General features: G+C 39.4%; 1 protein-coding gene across 1 annotated transcript in view; it reads left to right on the top strand.

The window, feature by feature from the left end:
• The window catches only part of snrnp27 (small nuclear ribonucleoprotein 27 (U4/U6.U5)), a 29594-nt gene extending 3329 nt beyond the window's left edge, over nt 1–26265 (top strand). Inside the window, exons 2-6 of the mRNA XM_028798606.2 lie at nt 11271–11397; nt 11473–11585; nt 23228–23307; nt 25574–25638; nt 26127–26265. Of these exons, the coding sequence (XP_028654439.1) occupies nt 11271–11397; nt 11473–11585; nt 23228–23307; nt 25574–25638; nt 26127–26181 (440 nt within the window). The 3' untranslated portion in view covers nt 26182–26265. The remainder of the gene's footprint in view (nt 1–11270; nt 11398–11472; nt 11586–23227; nt 23308–25573; nt 25639–26126) is intronic.

Raw genomic sequence — 26265 nt, 5'->3', positions numbered from 1 at the left:
TGTTTGAGTGAGTGAGTAAGTAAGGAAGCAATAACCTTTTTGCACATGCGATATAGGTGTTGGATAACTTAAATATATAAAAAAAATGTATAAAGAAAATAAAATGCTTCACATAATTACTAGCTGTCACATATAGTGTAAAATAACTTTGGTAATGCACTTGCCAGAAACAAACCTGAAAATTTTCTGTGTAGGATGTAAAGACCAATATGATAATCATGAACTACATGATTTATCTCACCATGTGCACATACAAAATTTATTCACTAACGTTTTATTTTCAGTATCTGAAAAGTAAATATAACATGAAATCAATACTTTAAAACTGAAAACATTATAGAATATTGCCACATGAATTTTTGTATGATATTTTCATTTATGCACATTTTTTTTAATGCTGCTTTTGTATTAAGGCAATTTTAAAGTTAGTTTTGTCAGTAAGTCACTTTATCAGGTTTGTGATATTTGGTATTGTGATCTCAATGTTCAAGATGTCCACTAAAACATCCTTTATTCCTTTTTTTTTTTTCCCCAAAGTGCCTTTTATAAGTCATCATTGCTTAGACCTATGTAAACCAAGACTGAATGACTTTAACTGCAGTAATAATGTATAACATTAGACTGTGTCACGTTCACCTCTAAATCATTCAAATACGTAGAATATATGCTTTCACTATAGTTATTATATTTAGTTACACTAAAGAACATTGAACAATGCAAATTAAGTGTTCGTTAATTTTTTTTCCCAGCACTGAAGTACTGTATGTTGTTTTAGTAGTCCCACTAACTATATGTCTTAGTGATTGTGCACTCCCGGTAGCACATTTCATGTTGTATAATTATGTTTGTCTTACACTCAAAAGGTAACAACAAAGTACACATAAAAACAGTTGGATTTTTAAAACCATATGCATTCCACACCAAGGTCCTTTATAAAATTCAAAACAACTTCAAACTATGTGCTCATGCATGCACTTTAAGTGACTCTCTGTATCTTCCTGCCAGTAGCTATATATGGCTTAAAAATGCTTTTTTTTTTAATTTTCATGATATAAATTTGGCCTTGTTCCTGAGTGATGTCTTTACTACAAACCATGAGAGAACACAGGAAATGTAACTTCAGTAAATGTGAACTTGAGGTACTACTGACCAAAGCCAAGAACCTCAAAAACCTTCATTTTTTTCTGGTTTCTCTGCTGGATCAGTGTGCCATCATGCAGTGCCCCAGACCACCACCAGTGTACCGTGGGACCTGCGTGATATGTGCTGATTGATGTGGTGCTGCAGACATAAAAAGAAGTAATTCAGGCTCCTAACATCTTATGTCAAATAAAATAATTTTGCCAATTAGTAAATGTTATTGGTGCAGTATATGCAAGTCTTTTTATATTCACTGTCTTTGAATTATTATTTCGTTAACGTCCTGAGGAAAAGGGCCTGGGTCATCCATGTGCTCATCTTCATTTATGTTAGGTGGCAGAGGCATTTGATATTTTCGTGCTATGTTGTGCACTACTGCACACACCATTACAATGTGGCAAGCTTTTCTAGTGTTGTATAGCACCATGCCACACAATGAGTCCAAAAACTGGCTTTCATTATGTCTCTTCTCTTGTAGTGTTTGTGGGTGGCTGAGTTGTATTAGGAGTCGGGCTATGAAGGTGTACACATTATTACCTAAAAAAAAATATATATATTTATATAAAAGTTTTTTGTAATGAACTAAGCTAAATTCAAACCTATCGATTAGGCCAGGACACCAAGAAGTTAACCATCACACACAGTATGACCCTGTGAGGTGCTTTCCACACTACTATTTGATAAAATAAAAAAAGCAAATTAATTCTGCGATGGTGCCTTTATTGCAAAATGTGTACAGTAAATGTGTGGATTACATTAGGAAAATCAGCAATCACTGCAAATTGTAATGTGTATGGGTATCATCATAATTACACAATCTCATACAGATGGCATGACATGGCTCAGGGAGGACTGTGAGATTCCTGACTATTTCAGCCAGTTCATGCAGTTGCCAAATACCCCACGGTTGTTTAAACCTGCAACATAATGGGGATTGTGCAAGTTTTGTGCGATAGTCTCAGTAATATAGGCTCCAATTCACCACAAATCTCCAAGAGGACAGCTCTAAAAAGTCTAAATATGCTTAAGTCATTTGTCATCCAAATTGACAAAAACTACTACTGGCGATATCCTCTATAAGAGCTAACGCTGCCATTGCCAGTTAGGTTGTACAACATACGGCGCATCCTTTGTATAGATGAAATAGACAGGCTACTCACTAGACCTATTAACATTTATCATATGCATTATACATTACTACAAGCATTGAATGCTGCTGTATTGAGAGAACATGTCAGGTTATTTGATATATTTAGTTGAGTAACATTGTAATATGACTGACATGTAACTGAAATGTGCAGTGAAACAGTAGAACTTACAAATGGTCAAAATTTCCAATAACATTAAGCCAATGTTTATGGCAAGTTTGTGTTTTATAAGTTCCAAATTTTGTGTAAGAAATGGCTTGTGCATTTTTCCGAGTATAAATTATGAGGTCCCTTATATTTCCTTCCCCATGCAGTATTTAGAATAGCCTGATATTATAGTTGTTGTATGCAGCTAGAATGCACATTTGTATTTACACATGTGTTAAATGTGGTTATTATCCATTTCTGATCACTTGTAAACGGATCTGACCACAAGTGTATTTACTATTGCCATCTGATGGTGATCAAATCACCAAAGATGCATATTGATGCCATATGTAAAGGAGGTGTTCTGCTAAGGAGTTTTAAACATAACTTGTGTTTTTAAGATTTTTATTGACTTCACCGTATTAATATACTTAATAAAAATTATACACAAAACTTGGAAACATTGTACTAAAATTGTCCAGGTCTTGATTTAAATAAAGTCTCCTTAACCTGTGTGTGGCATTCATAACCTCTGTAATACACTGCATTCAACCCACCTCACCTATTTTTATTACTACAGTATATGTCAGGGTCTTCACATTCCTAGGTATTTAGTAGCCAAGGTGTTCCACCAGCAGAACACAATAAACATACAAGTAAATGAAAAACAATAATATTTTTGCATACTCAAGGGTGTCTTCTTTTAAATAAATCATAAGTTTTCCTGTTGTTTGCTCTATATCATCAGTAAAATATGTGATTTGCAGATGTGTGTGCCGAAGCAAGCAGTTCGTCACAGCTGAGTGTGATGGTGTGCCTTCTCCCGCTCTTTTGCTTGTTCGCACCTGCTTCTTCTGCCACCTGCCTTCTTCTCTCTCTTCCTTTAACCTAAATTCTTCTTTCTTTCCCCAGATCATTTTTCTTTCTTATCTTGCGCTCCCTTATTATATGACGTGGTGTGGTTGCAGGTGCGATCACCTGATTGCTGCCCCGGGCTGATAAAGAGACAATCAGACCGCCTGTACGTGCCAGCAAGGCAACGCTTGGGCAGCTGACCGCCTCGCACAGAACCCGGAGATGAGCTGTCTTCTTAACACTAGCTGTACTACCCAGTGCAAGTGCACCCAATTATTTATTTAAAACTGCCATTTTTCTGAGCTGCTGACCTGCTATACCACACTGAGTGAATCTATCATAAACCCCACCTGTGTTGAGCCACATACAGTGAAAGACTCATTACCAATGGATAGCAGAGGCTCAGAACATGCCAGTGATGTGTAGTTGTCTATGATTGGTCATTCATATTACATGTTACCAGGGCTATGGTATCGGTACACAAAACCTTGGACTCCAACTCTGACTACTCATTTTATGGTACCACCAACTCCAACTTCTCAGTTTGTAATTTAAGCCAACATATGATATGAGCCAAAAAATTGGGGCTACTCAGAAACTTTCATGTTTTTGATAGATATTGGTATCTTTTTTTTTTTTTTTTATCAAGATATCATTGAATTGCTTTAAACATTTTTCTAAGACATTTATAGTGTGTATAATGTTTGTTAATGCTTGAAATGGCTGATTTAAGAAAAAAATATATTGTTCACATATGGCTGCAAATCCCCATTTTCAGCAGCCATCCCTTCAGTGTCTTACTGGTAAACTCCCTTATCCTTAATTACTCATGATTATATGCTAAGTGGTTATTGGAGAAAACTTCCTAAATGCATTAGCACTGCTGAAACCTGCTTTTCTGTTCACTTGGGTTGTGGGGTACTGGCATTGCTAAAGTTCAGTTCTCGGTTTAAAAATGACGAAAATGAAAAACCTGTTTTAAGTGTGACAGTTTTCGACTTGCATGGCAAATATGTGCTGTTTATGTTGATTGGACACTCTGTATTTGCCCTTTTGTCAACGGGTAGGGGGTGTATTTGTGTGCGACTAGCTCTGGGGCCCTGTCCAGGACAGTTTGCTGCTATGTGGCCAAGGTTGACAGGAAAGGCATTGCCTCCTCTCCGTGACCTAGAACTGAATGAAGCTTTTATTAAAATGTATGTCTGTACATACAGTCATGGCCGAAATTATCAACACCCCTGGAATTTTCCCAGAAAATTCTTCCAATTACAAATGTTTTGGTATACACATGTTTATTTCCTTTATGTCCATTGGAACAACACAAAAAAACAGAGAAAAAAAGCCAAATCTGACAATATTTCACACACAACTCAAAAACTGGGCTGGACAAAATTATTGGCACCCTCAACTTAATATTTGGTCGCACGCCCTTTGGAAAAAATAACTGAAATCAAGCGCTTCCTATCACCATCAACAAGCTTGTTACACCTCTCAACTGGAATTTCCGACCACTCTTCTTTTGCAAACTCCGTAAGTGTTCAATCAGATTTAAATCCGGACTCATTGCTGGCCACTTCAGAACTCTCCAGCGCTTTGTCTTCAACCATTTCTGGGTGCTTTTAGAGGTATGTTTGGGGTCATTGTCCTGTTGGAACACCCATGACCTCAGACGCAGACCCAGCTTTCTGACACTGGGCCCTACATTGCGCCCCAATATCTTTTGGTAGTCTTCAGATTTCATGATGCCTTGCACACAGTCAAGGCATCCAGTGCCAGAGGCAGCAAAACATCCCCAAAACATCTTAGAACCTCCACCATGTTTGACTGTAGGTACTGTGTTCTTTTTTTCATAGGCCTCATTCCATTTTCTGTAAACAGTAGAATGATGAGCTTTACCAAAAAGTTCTACCTTGGTCTCATCTGTGCACAAGACGTTCGCCCAGAAGGATTTTGGCTTCCTCAAGTACATTTTGGCAAACTCCAGTCTGGCTTTTTTATGTTTCTGTGTCAGCAGTGAGGTCCTCCTGGCTCTCCTGCCATAGCGTTTCATTTCGTTCAGATGTCGGCGAATAGTTCGAGCTGACACTGTTGCACCCTGAGTCTGCAGAACAGCTTGAATATGTTTTGAAGTTAATTGGGGCTGTTTATCCACCATTCGGACTATCCTTCGTTGCAGTCTTTTATCAATTTTTCTCTTCCGTCCACGTCCAGTGAGATTAGCTACAGTGCCATGTGTTGTGAACTTCTTCATTATGTTCCGCACAGTGGATGGACAAAGGAACATGAAGATCTCTGGAGATGGACTTGTAGCCTTGATATTGTTGATATTTTTCCACAATTTTTGTTCTCAAGTCCTCAGACAATTCTCTGCTCTTCTTTCTGTTCTCCATGCTTAGTGTGGCACACTCAGACACACAACAGAAAGGCTGAGTCAACTTTTCTCCATTTTAACTGGCTTCAGGTGTGATTGCTATATTGCCAGCACCTGTTTCTTGCCACAGGTGAGTTCAAACGAGCATCATATGCTTGAAATAAAATGATTTACCCACAATTTTGAAAAGGTGCCAATAATTTTGTCCGGCCCATTTTTGGAGTTCTGTGTGACATTTTTTCAGTTTTTTTTTGTGTTGTTCCAATGCATATAAAGGAAATAAACATGTGTATACCAAAACATTTATAATTGCAACAATTTTCTGGGAGAAATGGTGCATTTTCTGGGAAAATTCCAGGGGTGCCCATAATTTCGGCCATGACTGTAGATTATTCCCGACGTGAAATGTAGAAAAAAAAAGTAAACGCTAAATAAATAAAACAGACAATACTCGGTATTTGTGGGGCACCTGCAGCAGAAGGCAGGAGATGATTTGTGAATTGGAGCACAAAAAACCAATCTATTGTACAACATGAAATGTTTCACTGTGTCTAGTGTTAAACAGAAATTGTTTGACGGACCAGCATAAAAAATATTTTGAAAGAACAGCTTTGGATGAGTACTTAATTATATGTACATAATTACAAAATGTTAACTGGTTGATTTGCAGTGATTTATATAGTGTGTGTGTGCATGCGCATATCCATCTATCTATTGTCATAAAAATAATTATATATACAGTGCATCTGGAAAGCACCTTCCCCAGATTTGTGCCTCGAGACAATCCTGTCTCGGAGGTCTACAGACAATTCCTTTGACTTCATGCTTGGTTTGTGCTCTGACATGAACTGTCAACTGTGGGACCTTATATAGACGTGTGTGCTTTCCAAATCATGTCCAATCAACTGAATTTACCACAGGTGGACTCCAATTAAGCTGCACAAACATCTTATGGATGATCAGGGGAAACAGGATGCACCTGAGCTCAATTTTGAGCTTCATGGCAAAGGCTGTGAATACTTATGTACATGTGCTTTCTCAGTTTTTTTATTTTTAATAAATTTGCAAAAACCTCAAGTAAACTTTTTTCACGTTACCATTATGGGGTGTTGTGTGTAGAATTATGAGGAAAAAATGAATTTAATCAATTTTGGAATACAATACAATACAATACAGTTTATTTTTGTATAGCCCAAAATCACACAGGAAGTGCCGCAATGGGCTTTAACAGGCCCTGCCTCTTGACAGCCCCCCAGCCTTGACTCTTTAAGAAGACAAGGAAAAACTCCCAAAAAAAACCTTGTAGGGAAAAAATGGAAGAAACCTTGGGAAAGGCAGTTCAAAGAGAGACCCCTTTCCAGGTAGGTTGGGCGTGCAGTGGGTGTCAAAAGAAGGGGGTCAATACAATACAATGCAGTACACAGAACAGAACAATTCCTCAATATAGTAAGAAATAAAAAATATAAATTTTAGAAGTACAGAGTAGAATTTAACAGTAGATGATATATCCCATAATAAGATTTGGATTTGTGTAGAGTCCTGGAGACCTCATCCTTCAAGCTGCCTCCCCCATTTGGCCATTCCACGGCTGAAACTGTGCTGGGCCAGCCAATCCGATGAAAGGACCCCTCTTTCCCACGATTCCTGTGATCCTCCATCTGGGATGACTTTTCCTTAGGCAGGCAAAACAACTTGGCAGGTGGGCCGTGGCACCAAGTGCTACATTTGAGTACCGAGAAGAAAAACAGAATGAGTGAGGGTTAGTATACAATTATAACTGTCATGTTACTTATGTTTAAGTGCTAATGACTAACAACAGAGATGCAGTCTGTACAGTTAATCAGCAGCTCTAGTCAGGATATGCTAAACTGAAGTAGTAAGTCTTCAGCCGGGATTTAAAAGCTGAGACCGAAGGGGCGTCTCTTATAGTAGCAGGCAGACCATTCCACAGTTTAGGGGCCCTGTAACTAAAAGCTCGACCTCCCACTGTTATTTTATTAATCCTTGGAATCATAAGCAGACCGGCATCTTGAGATCTTAATGTGTGCTCAGGTTTGTAAGTCATGATAAGTTCAGACAAGTAAGCCGGACCTGGACCATTTAATACTTCATATGTTAAAAGAAGGATTTTGAAATCTGCCCTAAACTTAATCGCGAGCCAGTGTAAGGATTTAAGAACTGGAGTTATGTGTTCGCATTTTCTTGTTCTTGTAATAATTCTTGCAGCCGCATTTTGGATTAACTGGAGGCTGTATAAAGAACAGTTTGAACATCCAGTGAACACCGCATTGCAGTAGTCAATCCTACTAGAGATAAATGCATGAATTAGTTTCTCAGAATCCTGTTTATTTAAAAAGCGCCTTAATTTCCTAACATTTTTAAGATGGAAGAAACATGTTTTGGACAACTTTGTAATATGCGCTTTAAATGACATGCTAGAGTCAAAGATAACTCCTAGATTGCGGGCTGATTCAGTAAAATTGACTGGGATTCCAACTGAGTTAAATGATGACAAAATATTGTTGTGATCCGCATCATTCCCTCCAACAATTAACATCTCTGTTTAATCTGTATTTAAAGACAAGTAGTTCTCATTCATCCACTCCTTTAATTCGCTAACACAACTAATTAAAGACAACATTGGAGAAACTTAATTTGATTTAAATGAAAGGTATAACTGGGTGTCATCTGCATACGAGTGAAAATTAACATTATGTTTCCTAATGAGAGATCCCAGTGGAAGCATGTAAAGTGAAAACAGTAAAGGTCCCAGTACTGAGCCCTGCGGGACACCATATTGAACTTCTGTGTATAATGATGGAGTATTGTCAGCACATTTCTGTACATATTGGAATCGATTTGATAAGTAAGAACTAAACCAAGCGAGAACGGTGCCTGTAAGCCCAACATCATTTTCTAGCCTGTGTAGTAAAATAGAATGGTCGATGGTGTCAACTGCTGCACTTAAGTCCAACAACATAATTACAGTGGACTTTCCTTCATCAGAGGATATCAGAATGTCGTTTACAACCCGTGTTAGTGCCGTTTCTGTACTATGACCAGTGCGAAAACCAGACTGGAATTTCTCAAATAAATTGTAATGCGTAAGGTGTGTCTGAAGCTGACTGGCGACTACTTTTTCTAGTATTTCAGAGAGAAACGGTAAATTTGAAATAGGCCTATAATTATTTAATATATGTGGGTCAAGGTCTGACTTTTTAAGTAATGGTTTAATGACTGACACTTTTAGTGTATCAGGTATTGTGCCGTGCAATAATGAACGATGAATAATGATGATGTTTAGGATAGGCGCTGCAAGAACATCCATTGCACTTTTTACTAGTTTTGTTGGCACTGGATCTAGGGAACAAGTAGTGGGCTTCATTTTAGAAATTAAAGTTAAGACTTCCTGCTCAGTTACAGGATTAAAATTACTAAAGTGCTGAATGCAATGTGAGACAGGGTCTGCTAAGCTAGTATTTGGTTTGTACTGTGATGCAGAGATCTGGGATCTTATATTTTTAATTTTCTCATTGAAGAAGTTCATAAAGTCTGTACTGCTAATATCTGTTGGTATTTTGCACTGTTGATCTGAATTTCCATTTGTTAATTTAGCCACTGTTCTAAACAGTACCCGAGGATTTTTATTATTGCTATCTATTAATGTAGAATAATATTCTGACCGAGCTTTAAAGAGGGCTTTTTTATATTTATTAACACTCTCTGTCCATGCAATTTGAAAGACATGTAGCTTTGTTGTTCTCCATCTGCACTCCAGTTTTCGACACTCTAATTTAAGAGCTCGAGTGTTTTCATTAAACCAGGGAGAGTTTCTATGTGCTTTGATCATATGAATAAGGCTGTAATATAACAAAATGTGGAAAAGGTGATGCGCTGTGATATGCACTGTATATAGTGGTGGCCAGCTGGAACGCCCGAAGCATGGAAGGACTGGGGAAGAGTGTACTTTTAAGAAGGTTTCTCCCCTGGACCGACAGAGGGCAGCCCTCTTGGCTTGCGGCGGGGCCATGGGTCATGAGCATAGAAGCACACCCAAAAGTGCAGCCAGAGGAGCCAAAGTTGGGAGGAGGAGGACAAAGCAAGAGGGACTGTTTTGGTGCTGGTTTACTGTGTGTCTCTCTGCCTGTATGTGTCGAGTTGGGGTGGCTGTACGTGCCCCAGGGCTTCACTATATTTATATACAGTGGAACTGCGGGTCACGAACGTCTCGGACCACGTACAAATTGGGTTACGACCAAAAAGTTTCTGTTCATGACCACACACTCGGGTGAAGAACAAGCCAGTTTCCCTTCCGGTTTGTACGCGCTGATGATTTCCGCACTTTTCAGTCACCCCCTGTGCATTCCCTGTGCAGCGTGAGAGAGAGAGAGAGTGAGCGAGCGAGCGTATATATATTTACATACAGCTCGTACAGTCCGGAACGGATTAATTGTATTTACATACAATCCTATGGGGGAAAATTACTTCGTGTCACGACCAAATCGGGTTGCGACCAGAGTTTTGGAATGAATTACGGTCGTGACCCAAGGTTTTACAGTGTATGTATGTATGAATGTATGTGTATATATGTGTGTGTGTGTGTGTGTATATATATATATATATATATATATATATTACAGTATATGCACATAAACACACACACAATATGACCTCCGTAATGTCTGGGACAGAAACACATTTAAAAAATGTTTTAAAATTATTAATCAAACAATTCAGATTGTGATAAAAGTACACATTGTAGGCTTTAATTTTGCATACATTTTGGTCTTGCGATGTACAAATTACAACACTTTTTATTCATGTTTGCATTTTAATCCTATCTGAATTATTTGATTTGTAATTTTAAACTGTTGAAGTGAGGGTTAAAAACTATTTTAAGAGCTAATACTTGTCTTAAGAGATTGTTTAGGTGCAAGAGACTAAATGTTTCCATAAAGGGTGCACCTTGTACCAAACAGTGTAACTTTGCAATGCTATGGAATATGAAGTCTAAACTTGCTATAATAATAGCTGACTAAGTAGGGCATAAAAGAAACTTGAATTCCTGCGTTCTGCATCATCAAATCATCAAATGTCATAGTATGTACTGTAAAATTCAGTTTTTTGGAGAGTAATTCCTAAAATAGTATTGTTTGTATTTTGTTTAATTGATATTGGTGTGGAACAAATGTTTTTATTCATAGAAAGACTTTACTGAAAGTTATACTCACTCGGCCATTTGCAGTTATTTTATTAAATAAGTAGAATAGTAGACATTCATTTTTGGGTATCTAATTTTGGCAGAGTATTCCAAAAATTCTTTAGGGCATAAGGAGCTAACACAGTACTATACATCATTTTACCTATTAAAAAACATTTTTTTTTTCTTCTTCTTCAAAAAATTATCATTGACTTTTGCAGCCCCTCCATCCATTTTTTTTCCCTTTCTTTCTTAACCTCTCCCTGATAATCCTTCAGAATTTTTCTCTCTTTTAATCAAAAAACAGCTACCCAATGTTTTAGAAATTTACTGCAATTTTATTTTGATAATTCCTTTTGAAATTATTTATTAGATAAATTGCTAAGTGATCTGCTCTATATGTCTTCAGAACGACGTCGTTCCCGTTCCACATCTCGAGACCGGGAGCGCCGCAGGCGTGAGAGGGAACGTTCAAGGTCACGAGATAGAGAAAGGAGGAGAAGTCGGTCACGGTCGCCACACAGAAGAAGATCCAGGTAAGGCCAAAAAAAAAATTGTGTTTGATATCATATAGTCTTATGTTTGGCTTAATATTGCCCCTTTACTTCTAGGTCCCCAAGAAGACACCGCTCTAGCTCCCTTTCTCCAACAAGGCAAAAAGACAGACGGGAGGATGAGAAGGATGCCAAAGAGTCCAAATCTGTGAAAGAACATCAGATTTCAGGTTACTAATCCACTTCTTATATGATTAATTAAAAAATAATTGTAATCTAGCATAATTTGTTACCATATCTTTTGAAGCTCTTCATTTGTAAAGATTGATGGAATGTTCTTTTGATATTTTCTCAGTATTTTTAATATTGTACGGGACGCAGTAATGCTTCAGTATTTTAAAATGTAAAACTGGTGGGCATAGTGCTAGTAACAGCCTTTCATATTTGACCTTCTTAGGTAGTGGTTTGATTGTAGATTAGGCTTATGTCAGTCACTGCCATGGTATAATTCTAGCTCTTGTGATCCTGAGCAGATTTGCCAGGCCAGAAAAGTTTGTGTGATAATAAATAATCATACAGAAAAAATGGATACACAAGAACAGTTGTGGAAAGTTGCCCAAATAACTATGTGTACAGCTGTCCACTGCAGGTATCAAAGCTAGTTTAATTAATCAGAAGCTTATATTTTCGGCATACTGTTTGTAAAGATTGGTAATGTGTTATTTTGTCTTTCTTTTTCTGGATCTTTAAAATTGTGTGGGATATAGAGATGCTGCAGTATTTTGTACTTGTGTAAAGTATGTCTTTAATTCAGTATTATTCAATGTATTAGATGTATCCAAGTTTCTGGGGGAGGGGGGAAAGAGAGAGAATTTATGTGTATGAGCTTACACTAAACAGTGTTATGGTGCCATAACCAATTCCTGTAGAAACTGGTGTATGGCTAGTACCAATCCTGAATGGGGTACAGGATACACTTCTGGGCATTCATACAGTCACACCAGACCTGTAAAGAGTTGCCAGTTACTGTAACATGCACATCCTTTGCATGTGGGGAAAAGCATGTGGGTATATATAAGTGTATTTTTATAATAATTTGCATAAAACAAACTGCTTTTAATAAAAAGAAATACCTGACATTTTTCTATGCACACAGTGTGAAAGCTAAATAAAAAAAAAAAAAAAATCTGAAATTGTGTTTAGCATCTTACTTAAATGACACATCAAGTATTCCTGAAAAATCTTGTCCGCTTAATCAACTGTGCAAACAATTTGCCATGATAAATGTGTTTAGATTTCTAAGCATAAAGTTATTTATTGACAATTACTAATTACTCCATATAGAACAAGCAAAGAAAAGACCAGACAGGAAAGTGCAGATTTTTTTAACGTGATTACCATATACAGTGCATCCGGAAAGTATTCACAGCGCATCACTTTTTCCACATTTTGTTATGTTACAGCCTTATTCCAAAATGGATTAAATTCATTTTTTTCCTCAGAATTCTACACACAACACCCCATAATGACAACGTGAAAAATGTTTACTTGAGGTTTTTGCAAATTTATTAAAAATAAAAAATTTGAGAAAGCACATGTACATAAGTATTCACAGCCTTTGCCATGAAGCTCAAAATTGAGCTCAGGTGCATCCTGTTTCCCCTGATCATCCTTGAGATGTTTCTGCAGCTTAATTGGAGTCCACCTGTGGTAAATTCAGTTGAATGGACATTGTTTGGAAAGGCACACACTTGTCTATATAAGGTCCCACAGTTGACAGTTCATGTCGGAGCACAAACCAAGCATGAAGTCAAAGGAATTGTCTGTAGACCTCCAAGACAGGATTGTCTCGAGGCACAAATCTGGGGAAGGTTACAGAAAAAGTTCTGCTGCTTTGAAGATCCCAATGAGCACAGTGGCCTTCATCATCCGTAAGTGGAAGAAGTTCGAAACCACCAGGACTCTTCCTAGAGCTGGCCGGCCATCTAAACTGAGCGATCTGGGTTGAAGGGCCTTAGTCAGGGAGGTGACCAAGAACCCGATGGTTACTCTGTCAGAGCTCCAGAGGTCCTCTGTCGAGAGAGGAGAACCTTCCAGAAGGACAACCATCTCTGCAGCAATCCACCAATCAGGCCTGTATGGTAGAGTGACCAGACGGAAGCCACTCCTTAGTAAAAGGCACATGGCAGCCCGCCTGGAGTTTGCCAAAAGGCACCTGAAGGACTCTCAGACCACGAGAAAGAAAATTCTCTGGTCTGATGAGACAAAGATTGAACTCTTTGGTGTGAATGCCAGGCATCACGTTTGGAGGAAACCAGGCACCGCTCATCACCAGGCCAATACCATCCCTACAGTGAAGCATGGTGGTGGCAGCATCATGCTGTGGGGATGTTTTTCAGTGGCAGGAACTGGGAGACTAGTCAGGATAAAGGGAAAGATGACTGCAGCAATGTACAGAGACATCCTGGATGAAAACCTGCTCCAGAACACTCTTGACCTCAGACTGGGGCGACGGTTCATCTTTCAGCAGGGCAACAACCCTAAGCACACAGCCAAGATATCAAAGGAGTGGCTTCAGGACAACTCTGAATGTCCTTGAGTGGCCCAGCCAGAGCCCAGACTTGAATCCGATTGAACATCTCTGGAGAGATCTTAAAATGGCTGTGCACTGACGCTTTCCATCCAACCTGATGGAGCTTGAGAGGTGCTGCAAAGAGGAATGGGCGAAACTGGCCAAGGATAGGTGTGCCAAGCTTGTAGCATCCTATTCAAAAAGACTTGAGGCTGTAATTGCTGCCAAAGGTGCATTGACAAAGTATTGAGCAAAGGCTGTGAATACTTATGTACATATGATTTCTCAGTTTTTTTATTTTTAATAAATTTACAAAAACCTCAAGTAAACTTTTTTTCATGTTGCCATTATGGAGTGTTGTGTGTAGAATTCTGAGGAAAAAAATGAATTTAATCCATTTTGGAATAAGGCTGTAACATAACAAAATGTGCAAAAAGTGATGCGCTGTGAATACTTTCCAGATGCACTGTACTTAATATTTCAATGCCGCCTGTAGCATTCTTAACATTCGTTTTGTCTGTTTATGTAGACTTGCAACCTATACTACACATACATGCAGCAGGTTAAATGACATTTAGGAGAGTTACAAGTTCACCACCACTCACTCCACATCAAATATTGTTTCACCATGTTAAAAACTGTAGGGGAACAATTAGACAGTTCACTGACTGTCACATTTCTAAATCAATCCAACGCATCCTAAAGGCACTGCTCAAAGTAGGGGCAGTGATTTTGAACTGCAAAAAGTAGGGGAGCCCTCGTTAACCTTGTCCAACAGACAGGAAGCCTCTCATTATGATAAACTGTACAGCTGAAAAGTCTCCTAAAAATATACCTATGAAACAGGTGTATTGCGTGTAGATAGAGCACATTAGAAGGGGAAAAAACTTTCAGTACAATCAGATTGGCATTTAAAGCTATCAAACGTGAAAAATATGATGTTGCAGTTGCTGTGTGTACTCTCTTTTGTTCAGTATTACAGTGGTAGTGTAGGAGTCAATTTAAACTTTAAAGTCAGTTACTTTCATGAAAATATAAATTGCAAAATATTTATTCAAAATAAACTGTGTGTCACACACAAACACCCTGTGAATAGGACTGATGTTAAAATATTTGATAATGAAGAACATTAGAACAATCTAGACGATAACAGGCCATTCAGTGCAACAAAGCTCACCAGTCCGATTCACTTAATTCTTCTTCTAAAAAAAAAAAAAACATGAAGTCTAGTTTAAAAAATCCTAAAGTCCTACTGTCTACCATACTACCGGGTAGATTATTCCATGCGTCTATGGTTCTCCGTGAAAGGAAAAATTTCCTAATGTTTGTGCAAAATTTACACGTAACAAGTTTCCAACTGTGTCCCCGTGTTCTTGATGAACTCATTTTAAAATAACAGTCTGGATCCACTGTACTGTACACCCTGTAGCCTTTGCAGTGCAGGACTTCTCCACAATTCACTACAAGCGTTTTAACAGGTTGTTCCCAGATATGTATTCTCATCCAAGAATCATGTCTAGGCCCACAAGAGTAGTGTCATGCAATCTCAAAATATTGTAGGAACAAACATTTTTTTCCTAATATACAAAATCCAACAAGAAAATAAGGTGAGACATAAAAGACTACATGTGCAATGTAGGAATTCACAGAACTTCAGAGAATGATGTTTCTAATTAAAGCTTTCTTTTTGGCATATGCATCATATGCTTGAAACTTAAATTAATGTACAGTAATCCCTCACCACTTCGCGGTTCACTTTTCGCGGATTCACGACTTCGCGGATTTTATATGTAAGCATATCTAAATATATAACGCAGATTTTTCGCTTCTTCGCGGGTTTCTGCGGACAATTAGTCTTTTTACTTCTGATAGTTGCTTCCTCAGTTGGTTTGCCCAGTTGATTTCATACAAGAGATGCTATTGGCGGATGGCTGAGAAGCTACCCAATCAGAGCACGCAGTTAAGTTCCTGTGTGCTGCTGATTGGCTCAGCGACGCAGTGCTGCATTAACCAGGAAGTCTCATCTCACTCATTCAATATTAACGTGCTCTTTATACTGCATTCAGGGGATCATCACTTTCATCGTCATCATTTTTACTGCGCAGCATATTCATCACGTCATATATAGCTACGTGTACTTCGCTATACAGTAAGTGTAAACTTATCTACCGATTTCATATTGCTTAGCAGTTGTCCCTGTTATTAATAGAGTAAAGGGTGGGTTGTAAACAATACAGGGAGGGTTTAAAAACGTCCAAATAAACGTTAAATAATTAAATAAATATGGTGTCCCTACTTCGCGGAAATTCAGTTATCGCGGTCGGCCTTGGAACCTATCTCCCGCGATAAGTGAGGGATTACTGTATAGGTGTACTAAACAACTACTCGAGCAAGGTAATATGTAAAGTAACAGCACATTAATCAGTCTAGGCTGGTTACGCAGTGGTAGTGCTGCTGCTTTGCAGTAAGGAGATTGTGGGTTCGCTTCCCGGGTCCTCCCTGTGTGGAGAGCGCATTGAGTAGTGAGAAAAGTGCTATATAAATGTAAAGAATTATTACCTGACATAAATGAGGCAGGCTTCCATATAAATTAGATGTGTACAATGATTAATGTGTCATAGCAGTTAACCTCAAAATAATTTTGGGAAGCTGGTAGTAGGTATCCAGTTATCCATGTAATACTAATTGCACACCACAGGGAGAGAATGAATAATGTGATTGCCTGAGCATTTACCTCAAAAAGTGTGTTGTTGTGGATGCTTCCACTATCTTCTACCTGTATAGCTGGTTGAAATTTGTGCAAAGCTAACTCAGTGCAGCAAACATACGCAGACTATGGAATCCTTAGCTGTAAGCCGGTTAAGGGTTTATATGGTCAAATAACTGGGTTACTCACTGAGAAATCTACTTGTGTTAACCTGGTATGTTAGAGACAAATAACTCAGTTTCTCTAACCAGAACAAGGGTTTACATGGCATTTTACCCACCAGGTTTCTATGAATAACTGAGTTATTAAAGTGCATATCAGCATACTGATTGTGTAATTTAGCATTTTCTAGTGAGTACTAGTACAATTTCTTCATAGTATGTCTACTAACAAAAAATACATAATGAAGAAGTTAAAAATGTATAGCCAATCTGGATTCTGATTATAGAAAAGCGCCATTTAGGTTAAGGATAGAAGAAAACTACATTGCTCAAAAAATTAAGGCAACATTTAATCGTCACAGTCTAACACCAAGTTAGTTAAGCTTCAGGGACATCAGCTTTTACAGCTAGGAAAATTAAACGATTGTGAAACAACTTCACCTGCTTTGGTTCAAATGAAAGTGACAACAGGTGCACTGGAGAGGCAACAGCAAGATGACCCCTAAAATGAGAGTGCTTTTGCAGTTGGTGGCCACAGACAATTGCTCTCTCCTTATCCTTCCTGACTGATTGCTTTTTTTTCTGGTGTCCTTTTCACTACTGGTTGCTTGAGGCGGTACCTGTAGTCAGTTCAGGTTGCACAGGTAGTCTAGCTCCTCCAGGATAGCACATCCATTTGTGCTGTCACAGAAAGGTTTACTGTGTCTTCTAGCACAGTTTCATGTGCATGAAGAAGATACCAGGAGATGGGCCGTTATGCAAAGTGAGCTGGACAGAGCTTTAGAAGCGAGAGGAGGAATCCTAGGAGCAATGCTAGAGCCCTGTAAAATGACCTCCAGCTGGCTATTGGTGTGTATGTTTCTGACCAAACTGTCAGAAACAGACTCCATGAGGGCCTGACAGCCACTAGTGGGACCTGTTCTCACAGCCCATCACTGTGCAACACGATTGGCATTTGTCAGAAAATACCATGATTGGCAGCTCCATTATTGGCGCCCGTTTCTTTTCACAAATAAGAACAGGTTCACACTGACTACATGTGACAAACATGAAAGAGTCTGGAGACACCGGGGTGAATTTTATGTAGCCTGCAACTTTATTCAGCATGACCGGTTTGGTGGTGGGTTAGCAATAGTCTGGGAAGGCACATCCTTGGAGTGTCACATAGACCTCAACATGCTAGACGATGGTACCTTGATTGCTGTTAGGTACCGGCATGACCTTATGCTGGTGCAGTGGGCCCTGGGTTCATCCTGCTGAAGGACAATGCCAGGCCTCATGTGGCTAGAGTGTGTAGGCAGTTCCTGGATGACGAAGGCATTCATGCCAATGACTACCCGGCACATTCCCCAGACCTGAATCCAACTGAAAATCTAGAGGATGTTATGTATCCGTGCATCTTGTGCTGCCAAGTAGTGGCACAGACTGTCCAGGAGCTCACTGATGCCCTTATCCAGGTCTGGGAGGAGATCCCCCAAATTGCTTCCCCCATCTCATCAGGAGCATGCCCAGACATTGTTGGGAGTGCATACGGGCACGTGGTGGCCATACATACTACTGAGTTGTGTGATAAAATTCACACAAGTTGAATCCGCCTGTGATTTTATTTTTTGGTGATTTTGGTTTCCACTGGAAAAGATGGTGGTGCTACAGCAGCTCTGAGCAGCCTCTCCAGACCTGAAATGGTGCTATTTTGTACTATTTTTGCCTCTTAGCCTGACCTTCTGTAGTAAATGGACATTGGAACAACCACTGTTCATGTCTACTATTACCAGACACTTTTGCTATACAGAAATCGCCCAAAATTCAGCCCAAAGAACAAACTGCTGAAGAAGCTACATTACCTCTGTCTGCTGGGAGAACCAGGCCTTCAGAACCTCGGCATCGTCGGATACTGATGGCTAGAGGAGGGGCACTTGAAAATGGTGGGCAATGATGCAGAAGCACGGAAAGTAGGCGGGAGTCCGTGAGAGGCTAATACCAAGCTATAGCTGGCCAGCTCTCCCGTCCATTATACTCTCAATTGTATGGTCCCTGGACAATAAACTGGACTATGTCTGACTTTGACAGACTACCCAGTGTGAGTTTAGTGTCTTGCGTCTTTGTTTTCACTGAGATGTGGCTTCACTAAAATGTTCTGGGCACTGTGGTTCTGTTGCACGGGTAAGCTGTGTTTTGTTCCAACAGAAATGCTGCTTAGTGTAGTAAGGCTTGTGGCAGTGTGTGTTTACATCAACTTGAAATGGTGCAAGAACTCATGCTAGTATCTAGCTACTGCTCACTGCTGGTGGAGTTTGTGACTGTTTGATGCATACCTTTTCATTTACCATGGGAATTCACTACTGTGCTTCTAGTCTGAGTTTACATTCCCCAACCCGGCGTAAATGCTAAGGAATTGCTCTGTGAACTGTACGATGCTATCAGTAAACTGTAGAATTCTCACCTAGATGGACTTTTTTATTGTCACTGGAGGTGAATGTGCTGGGTCTCGTTTACACAAAAATTCCTGATGTGTATCAGGCGGATCCCTGCCCCCACCTGGGCTATTCAGACCACCTCTCTGTTATGCTAATTCCTGCATACAGACCACTTGTCAGGCAATCCAAACTGGTTCTGAGGCAGGTGAAACCCTGTTCAGCAAGAGCCATCTCTGTTCTACAAGACTGTTTTGAGCACAGTGACTGGGATATGTTCAGAGAAGCTGCAACCAACGGTGACTGCAACAAGGATTACACGGTATCAGTGACCAGATACATCAGCAAGTGCATTGATTGGGTTGCTGTCTCCAAGTTAATCACCACACGCCCTAACCAGATGTCATGGATTACTGCAGAGGTGCATGCGCTACTGAGGGTTTGCGCTTGAAAAACAAACTTTACATTCCAGATTTCAAGAGGAAGGGGCCCAGAATTCTGCGCTACACCCCTGGGCACATGTGGCAGGGCATCCAGGTTATCACTAACTACAATATAACATCACCAATCTGTGATAGTGATGCCTCCCTTCCACATCCACTGAACAACTTCTGCACATGGTTTTGAGGTGTGGAACAACGTGGTGGTGAGGAGGACCACCCCTCCTCCCAATCACCAAGTACTGTGTCTGACCACAGCCAACATGAAGAAACCTCTAAGCAGAGTCGACCCACAGAAGGCTTTTGGTCCAGACAATATCCCTGGCAGGGTGCTCAGAGGATGTGTAGACCAGTTGGTACATGTTCTCACCGACCAACATCTCCTTGAGCAACCCCATTGTTCCAACATGCTTCAAAACTACCACCATTGTTGTGCCAAAAAAGTCCTCACGGTCCTGCTTCAACGACTATCATCCCTTTGCACTTACACCCATCATCATGAAGGTTTTCGAGAGGCTCATTATGAGGCACATCAAGCCCCTGCTGCCCCCTTTACTGGATCCCCTGCAGTTTGCATACTGATGAAATAATTCAGCGGACAGTGCCATAGCCACCACCCTCCATCGGGCCCTGTCTTACCTGGACAAGAAGGACATGTACATGCAAATGAAATTCTGCATTCAACACAATCATCCTGCAGCACCTGATGGGAAAACTAAGTCTGCTGGGCCTGAACATCTCCCTTTGCAATTGGACCATAGACTTCTTGACTGAGAGACCTCAAACAGTCAGGATTGGAAACAGCATCTCCAGCAACATCACAATGATCACTGGTGCTCCAAAGGGCTGTGTTAATTTTACTAATTGATGACACAGATTGAACCACATCATTAACTTCACTGATGACACGACTGTGGTGGCCCGCATCACCAAGAATGAGGAGTCAGCATTCTTAGAAGAGGTGCAGTGGTTAATGAACTGATGCAAATCCAACAGTCTGTCTCTAGACAAAACAAAGGAGATGGTTGTTGACTTCAGAAGAACTAGAAGTGACCACTCTCCGCTGTAACGTTGATGTCCCAATCATGGAGATCGTCAAGAGCATCAAATTTCTTGGTATTCACCAGGCAGAGAACCTCACCTGGTCCCTCAACACCACCTGCTCCATTGCCAAGAAAGCCCAGCAGCATCTTTACTTCATGTGAAGGCTGAGGAAAGCCCATCTCTCACCACCTTCTACAGGAGGACTATTGGGTGAATCCTGAGCAGCTGCATCACTGTCTGGTATGAGAATTGGTCTGTCATGGATCACAAGACCCTGCAGAACCCTCAATCATGGATATGTACACCATATGCTGCACCCACAAAGCCACCAGCAGGACCCAATGCACCCCTCACATAAAGTATTCACCCTCTTGCCATCTGGCAAAAGGTGCTGAAGCGTTTGGGCCTTCACCACCATCCATCCATCCATCCATTTTCCTACCCGCTGAATCCAAACACAGGGCACGGGGGTCTGCTGGAGCCAATCCCAGCCAACACAGGGCACAAGGCAGGAAACAATCCTGGGCAGGGTGCCAACCCACCGCAGCCTTCACCACCAAAATGTGTAATAGTGTATCTCCTCAAGCCATAAGGGCTCATTTATACTTAACACTCGGAACACATATGCGCCCGCATCATGGCTGCCACACATTCCCCGCATTCATTTTACGTGTCCTCTGAGCAGGTCCTCAGAAATTAACGCGACATGTGCGCAAGTTGCAGTACCAGCAAAAAGTCGGGGGGCGCAGTGTGCTAAAAGTTGGAACATGACGTCAGAGTCTTTGTTTACTATCTACATGTGACAGAAAGCCTCTATGCGGATCCTACGGAATCGATGTGCGCGCTTCTATGTTTGATGAATGGTTCGATGTGGTGAAGCAAAATGCCGACAGACAGATGCATTCGTGGTGCTTTTATATTCAAGCGTCGCATATTCCCGATCGTAATGACACGATACATTTTAAAAGTCTTGCATACCATATTTTGTGCCGTGTTTTTTTTTTTTTTTTTGCGCAACTTCACAACAGCAACATAATGTACAGCTCTGTATTTGAGCCACTGAGAAAAAAATTAAGGACATGGTGAAAACGTGTATTTTGTGAATTAAGTGGAAATTTCGGCTTTAATCTCGAAATGTCCACTTTTTTAACCTCGTTGTTTACTTTATCATTAAAGCAGACCATCGTAAACGTCATCCCAGTTTTTAATCACTACGGCAAGCAGCGATAGATCACCACACAGAACATATTAAATGTATGATATCCCAACTCTCTGCAAATTTAGAATCTTTAGATTTATACTTGATATCACTTTCATGATGAAATGCATTAAAGTATCCATGTTACATTTTACAGATAAATCGTTAATTTAGTTTAAATAATGAAGACTGTTAATAATTACACACATGGGGGTGACACAGTGGCGGAGCAGTAGCACTGCTTTCTTGCAGGGAATCACGTTGCTAGTATTCCCTGCTTGGATTCCACACTGCTCCGGTTTCATTCCAAAGATAGGCAGATTTGGGGATTTGATCCCGCTAAATTGACTCCAGTGTATGTGTGTGCTTGTATTCACCTTGTGATGAGCTGAGGCCCGTCCAGGGATTGTTTCTGCCTCGTGCCCAATGCTTGCTGCAATGGACACATCCCTGGATTGATGGATTTAATCATTAAACATCCTTTTCAGAGATATTGTGGTAAGGTGTCATCGGAATTTAATGGGTGTTCCAGGCAATTCACAACACAGAGAAGCCAAACCTGTTCTCACCATGATAATATTTTGCACTGCCACCTGCTGGATTCCTCCAGATTTACGTAAAGTACACGCGCAAGTATAAACAGTAAAATGCTTGCGTAGCAGGAGCGTCCACTGCAGCATGCGTCGCATTGTGAAGTATAAACCCGGCCTAAGACTTCTAAACGCTCAGGGACTGGAGTGATAGCACACACACACACACACACACACACTTTCCCACTCAACTCATGTCATTATATTTATTACTACATTTATTATTATACTGTTACCCTCTTCCTGCTTTCAGTATCATTTTTACATCTGTTCCTTTTATTAAAGTATTGTTACATTTTGTCACTTCTGCCTTTTTTTTTTTTTTTTTTTGTGCCTTTTTACAGTTTATCATAAATGTGTACTGGTTGGCCCTGCACTGTCTTCTTTTGTACCATTGTCTGTCTTTGCCCTGTCCTGCAATGTTAGCACATGCTTGCATACATGCACTTTATATTGTAATATGTAGCTTTTTCTGTAGTCCTGTGTTCTATGTAGCATCGTGATCCTGGAAGAACGTTTTCCTTTCACTATGTACTGTGCTAACTGTATAGGGTTGAAATGACAATAACAGCTATTTGACTTGACTTAACTTTATTTCTGTGCAAAAGTAGTCATTCATAAAGCTTTTAAATGTTTACTATTTTTTGGAAAAACAAATTATGTGTAACATTTATTGGAATAAATCAGACAAGTGTTAACTTTGTATGTTGATAGTTTGCAGTATTTAATACTATTATGTTTACTAGAGGAAGACCTGCAGGGAAAAACTGAAGAGGAAATTGAAATGATGAAACTGATGGGATTCGGCAATTTTGATACAACTAAGGTGAGACATTTGACTTTACAACTACAGTATATTTGAGGACTTACTTTGCAGATAGGGTGACTAAATTGCTGAAAAAACCTGATGCAGACCCGGTAATAGCATCAGGCTCATATGTTAACAAAATGAAAGTTGCCTTCAGTTAATCAGTAAAAATATACAAATGGTTAAGTCTTGTTCTTCACGTTTTAATGTAGCTGTCTTGAAATTCCTAAGCATGCAGTCATTTTCATTTTAAACTTGAGACTTTTAACCCATTTGATATGGATAATTAACTTGGGATGACAATGGTTCCATGTGTAGCTTGCATTTAGTGGTTTTTGAGTTGGGCAAAATTAAAAATTACATAATTTAAATTCCTGACTTAGTTTATAGTTTTAGTTACATACTTTATTATGAATTATGTACTCCCAAGTGGTAAAATAAATGAAAATTTATAGAATTGTTCAGCAAAATTGTAGATTCTTCTCGTCCTTAGTGACTATTTAAAAATGAGGTTTATATAATAGGAGTCACTGAATGTAAATGTGCAAAAAAAAAAAAAAGCCACATTTTCCTCAGGACAAATGATGTTCCATCCATTCATCCATCCTCCTCTTGTGGACTTTTCATTTACACCAAGAGTTGCCAAAACAGTAATTGTTTTAGATGGAATAGATTCATGAAGAAATCCATTTTGTTTTACAGTCTGTTCAATAAAGAATTTAGTTCAGCAAGGCTCATATTAATTTGAAAATATATTAAGTGTTTATTTGATGTTTTCTATCATATAAATGTGTGTGCTTCCTGGCGGCCAGCTTTTCTTGTTCTTTCTTTTCCAAGGAAAAATTACCACTGTGAGTTATTCTTTCATTAATTTGGAAAACCATAGTTTAGTCCTGGGCAGAATTGTAGTGCATTGGTTTGGAATGCTGCTTCATGCGACAAGTGTACCTCCTTCATCTTTTTGCTGTTTGTGGAGTTTGCGTGGGTTGTCCTCCAGGTATTCCAGTCTTTGTCCTATAATTCACAAATACATGCTGGTTAGACAGATTAGAAACTCTACATTGGCCCTGTGTGGATGATGTGATATAGTTATTTAATCCTTTATTGCAAATTGATTTTAATAGGAGGAGTTGTTTCTAATGAACCACATTTATGAAGTCAGGCTGTTGAGTAGTTTGTTTGATGAAATCACTCATTTCTTTTTAAATTTGCTATATTGATATACAGAAATATTCTTGAAGTGGCACATGCTCCCTGAAAATTATGTACAGGAGAACATTATCTTGTGTAAATTTAACTTTACATGAGCTGGTGTCGGAATTTAAAAATAAAATGGAAGGAAAAGAGTGAAAAAAGTAAGTAACTTGGTCATGTCCTTTGTGCAAGATAAGCCTCTCATCCTTTTGATCTGTCCCAGTCACAGCTGTGTAACTGTCTACCATACTTCCAAAGTTTATTACAACAGTGTCAGCAAGAAGGAAATGCCCATGGCACACTCTTGCACCCTCTCATCCCTACCAGTGCAAAAAGAATTCCATGTACTCTTGCTTTAATTCATTCACTCTGCTGTAGAGTGGTGCTTGAGCAAGTAAAATGCAGGCCCTGTGCCACTCTCATTCTCAGTTTTGCACATTGTACATAAATCTCCCTGCCGTACTGTAACACCCTTTCTCTCTCTTTCACACCCCTATGCGAGATGCTGTCAGAAAGAACAAGATGCAGCCCTCTCATGTTCAAACCTGTCTCACCTAACGTGGCATGTAGAGTTTCTTTCTCTGTCGTTCTCTCTTTTCTCATATCCAGATGTCAACTGACTTTTTTTTTAAACAATGCTCTGTTTTAAATCTGAATGTTTTTCTGCTTCTCTTTCATCCAGTCCTAGGTCTGCTGAGTGGGCTGTGCACAATACTTGTTGAGCATCCTCATTATATACCAATACAGATAAACTGTCACAAAAAAAAAAAAAAATCAGCAAAAGAACTCTGCAAAACTGTTACTTCATTAGGTTCCCAGAGCTTATTATAAGATTGACTAATAAATGAAATGATACATGAAATCTGGGGGCTTAGATTCTGCTTTACCAATACAGCCTGCTGCCAGTTACGTTTATTACCGTATTCTTTGGTCTTTTGTTACATTTTATGGGTGACTCCATTCCAAACTTGTGGAAAGCACAAATGGAATATCTTAACAATGTGCATTTGTTAATCATAATTACATTTTATTAAAACAAAAAAAATCAAAACAAATGAGACTTTTAAGCATTCTGTGTTTGCTTTCATAGGGTAAGAAAGTGGATGGTTCTGTCAATGCTTATGCTGTTAGTGTATCCCAGAAAAGGAAGTACAGGTCAGTATCTGCAAGTCTATGAAAATAAAGCTGTCACCCATCTGCTAATCGGCCTAGCTTAACCCCATCAAACTCCCTAATTCACTTTTTCTACATGTGTGATTTAGTCATATGCAAGAAGACTGAGCTCTTTTTGTAATTCATCTGAGGATTTAGGGTTTGAATGAAATGAAATATGAGAAACTTTCTAACCATTAATTTAACAACACATTGCACTTCTGAATATAAAGGATAGATGTTATATTGTTGCAAGATGAGTATCATTTAGAAACTGCACATAGAGGCTTGAGGATTTTTTCCTGACCCCCGCAATGTAACGTATTAATACAGTAGCACATGTCTGCAGCCAATTAGCACGCTTTGAAGCATCTTGTTGGGCAGGTGTACCATTGCAGGGTGCTCAGAAACCTCATTGGTTGAAAATGATGTAACATGTAGAAGAAAAAGATGATGTAATCTTTTTTTTTTTTTTTTTTGGCTTCTCACAGGCAGTACATGAATCGTAAGGGAGGCTTTAACAGACCTTTGGATTTTATCGCTTGAATATTTACCTCTGAAGATTGGAAATAATTTGACTGTTTAAAGTTTATTTTGTGTTTATTCTTTTCATTAAATTTGTAAATACTT

Source organism: Erpetoichthys calabaricus, chromosome 1 (genome assembly GCF_900747795.2).
Source record: "Erpetoichthys calabaricus chromosome 1, fErpCal1.3, whole genome shotgun sequence".
In the NCBI taxonomy this organism is placed as follows: domain Eukaryota; kingdom Metazoa; phylum Chordata; class Cladistia; order Polypteriformes; family Polypteridae; genus Erpetoichthys; species Erpetoichthys calabaricus.
This window is presented reverse-complemented; position numbering and strand designations above follow the sequence as displayed.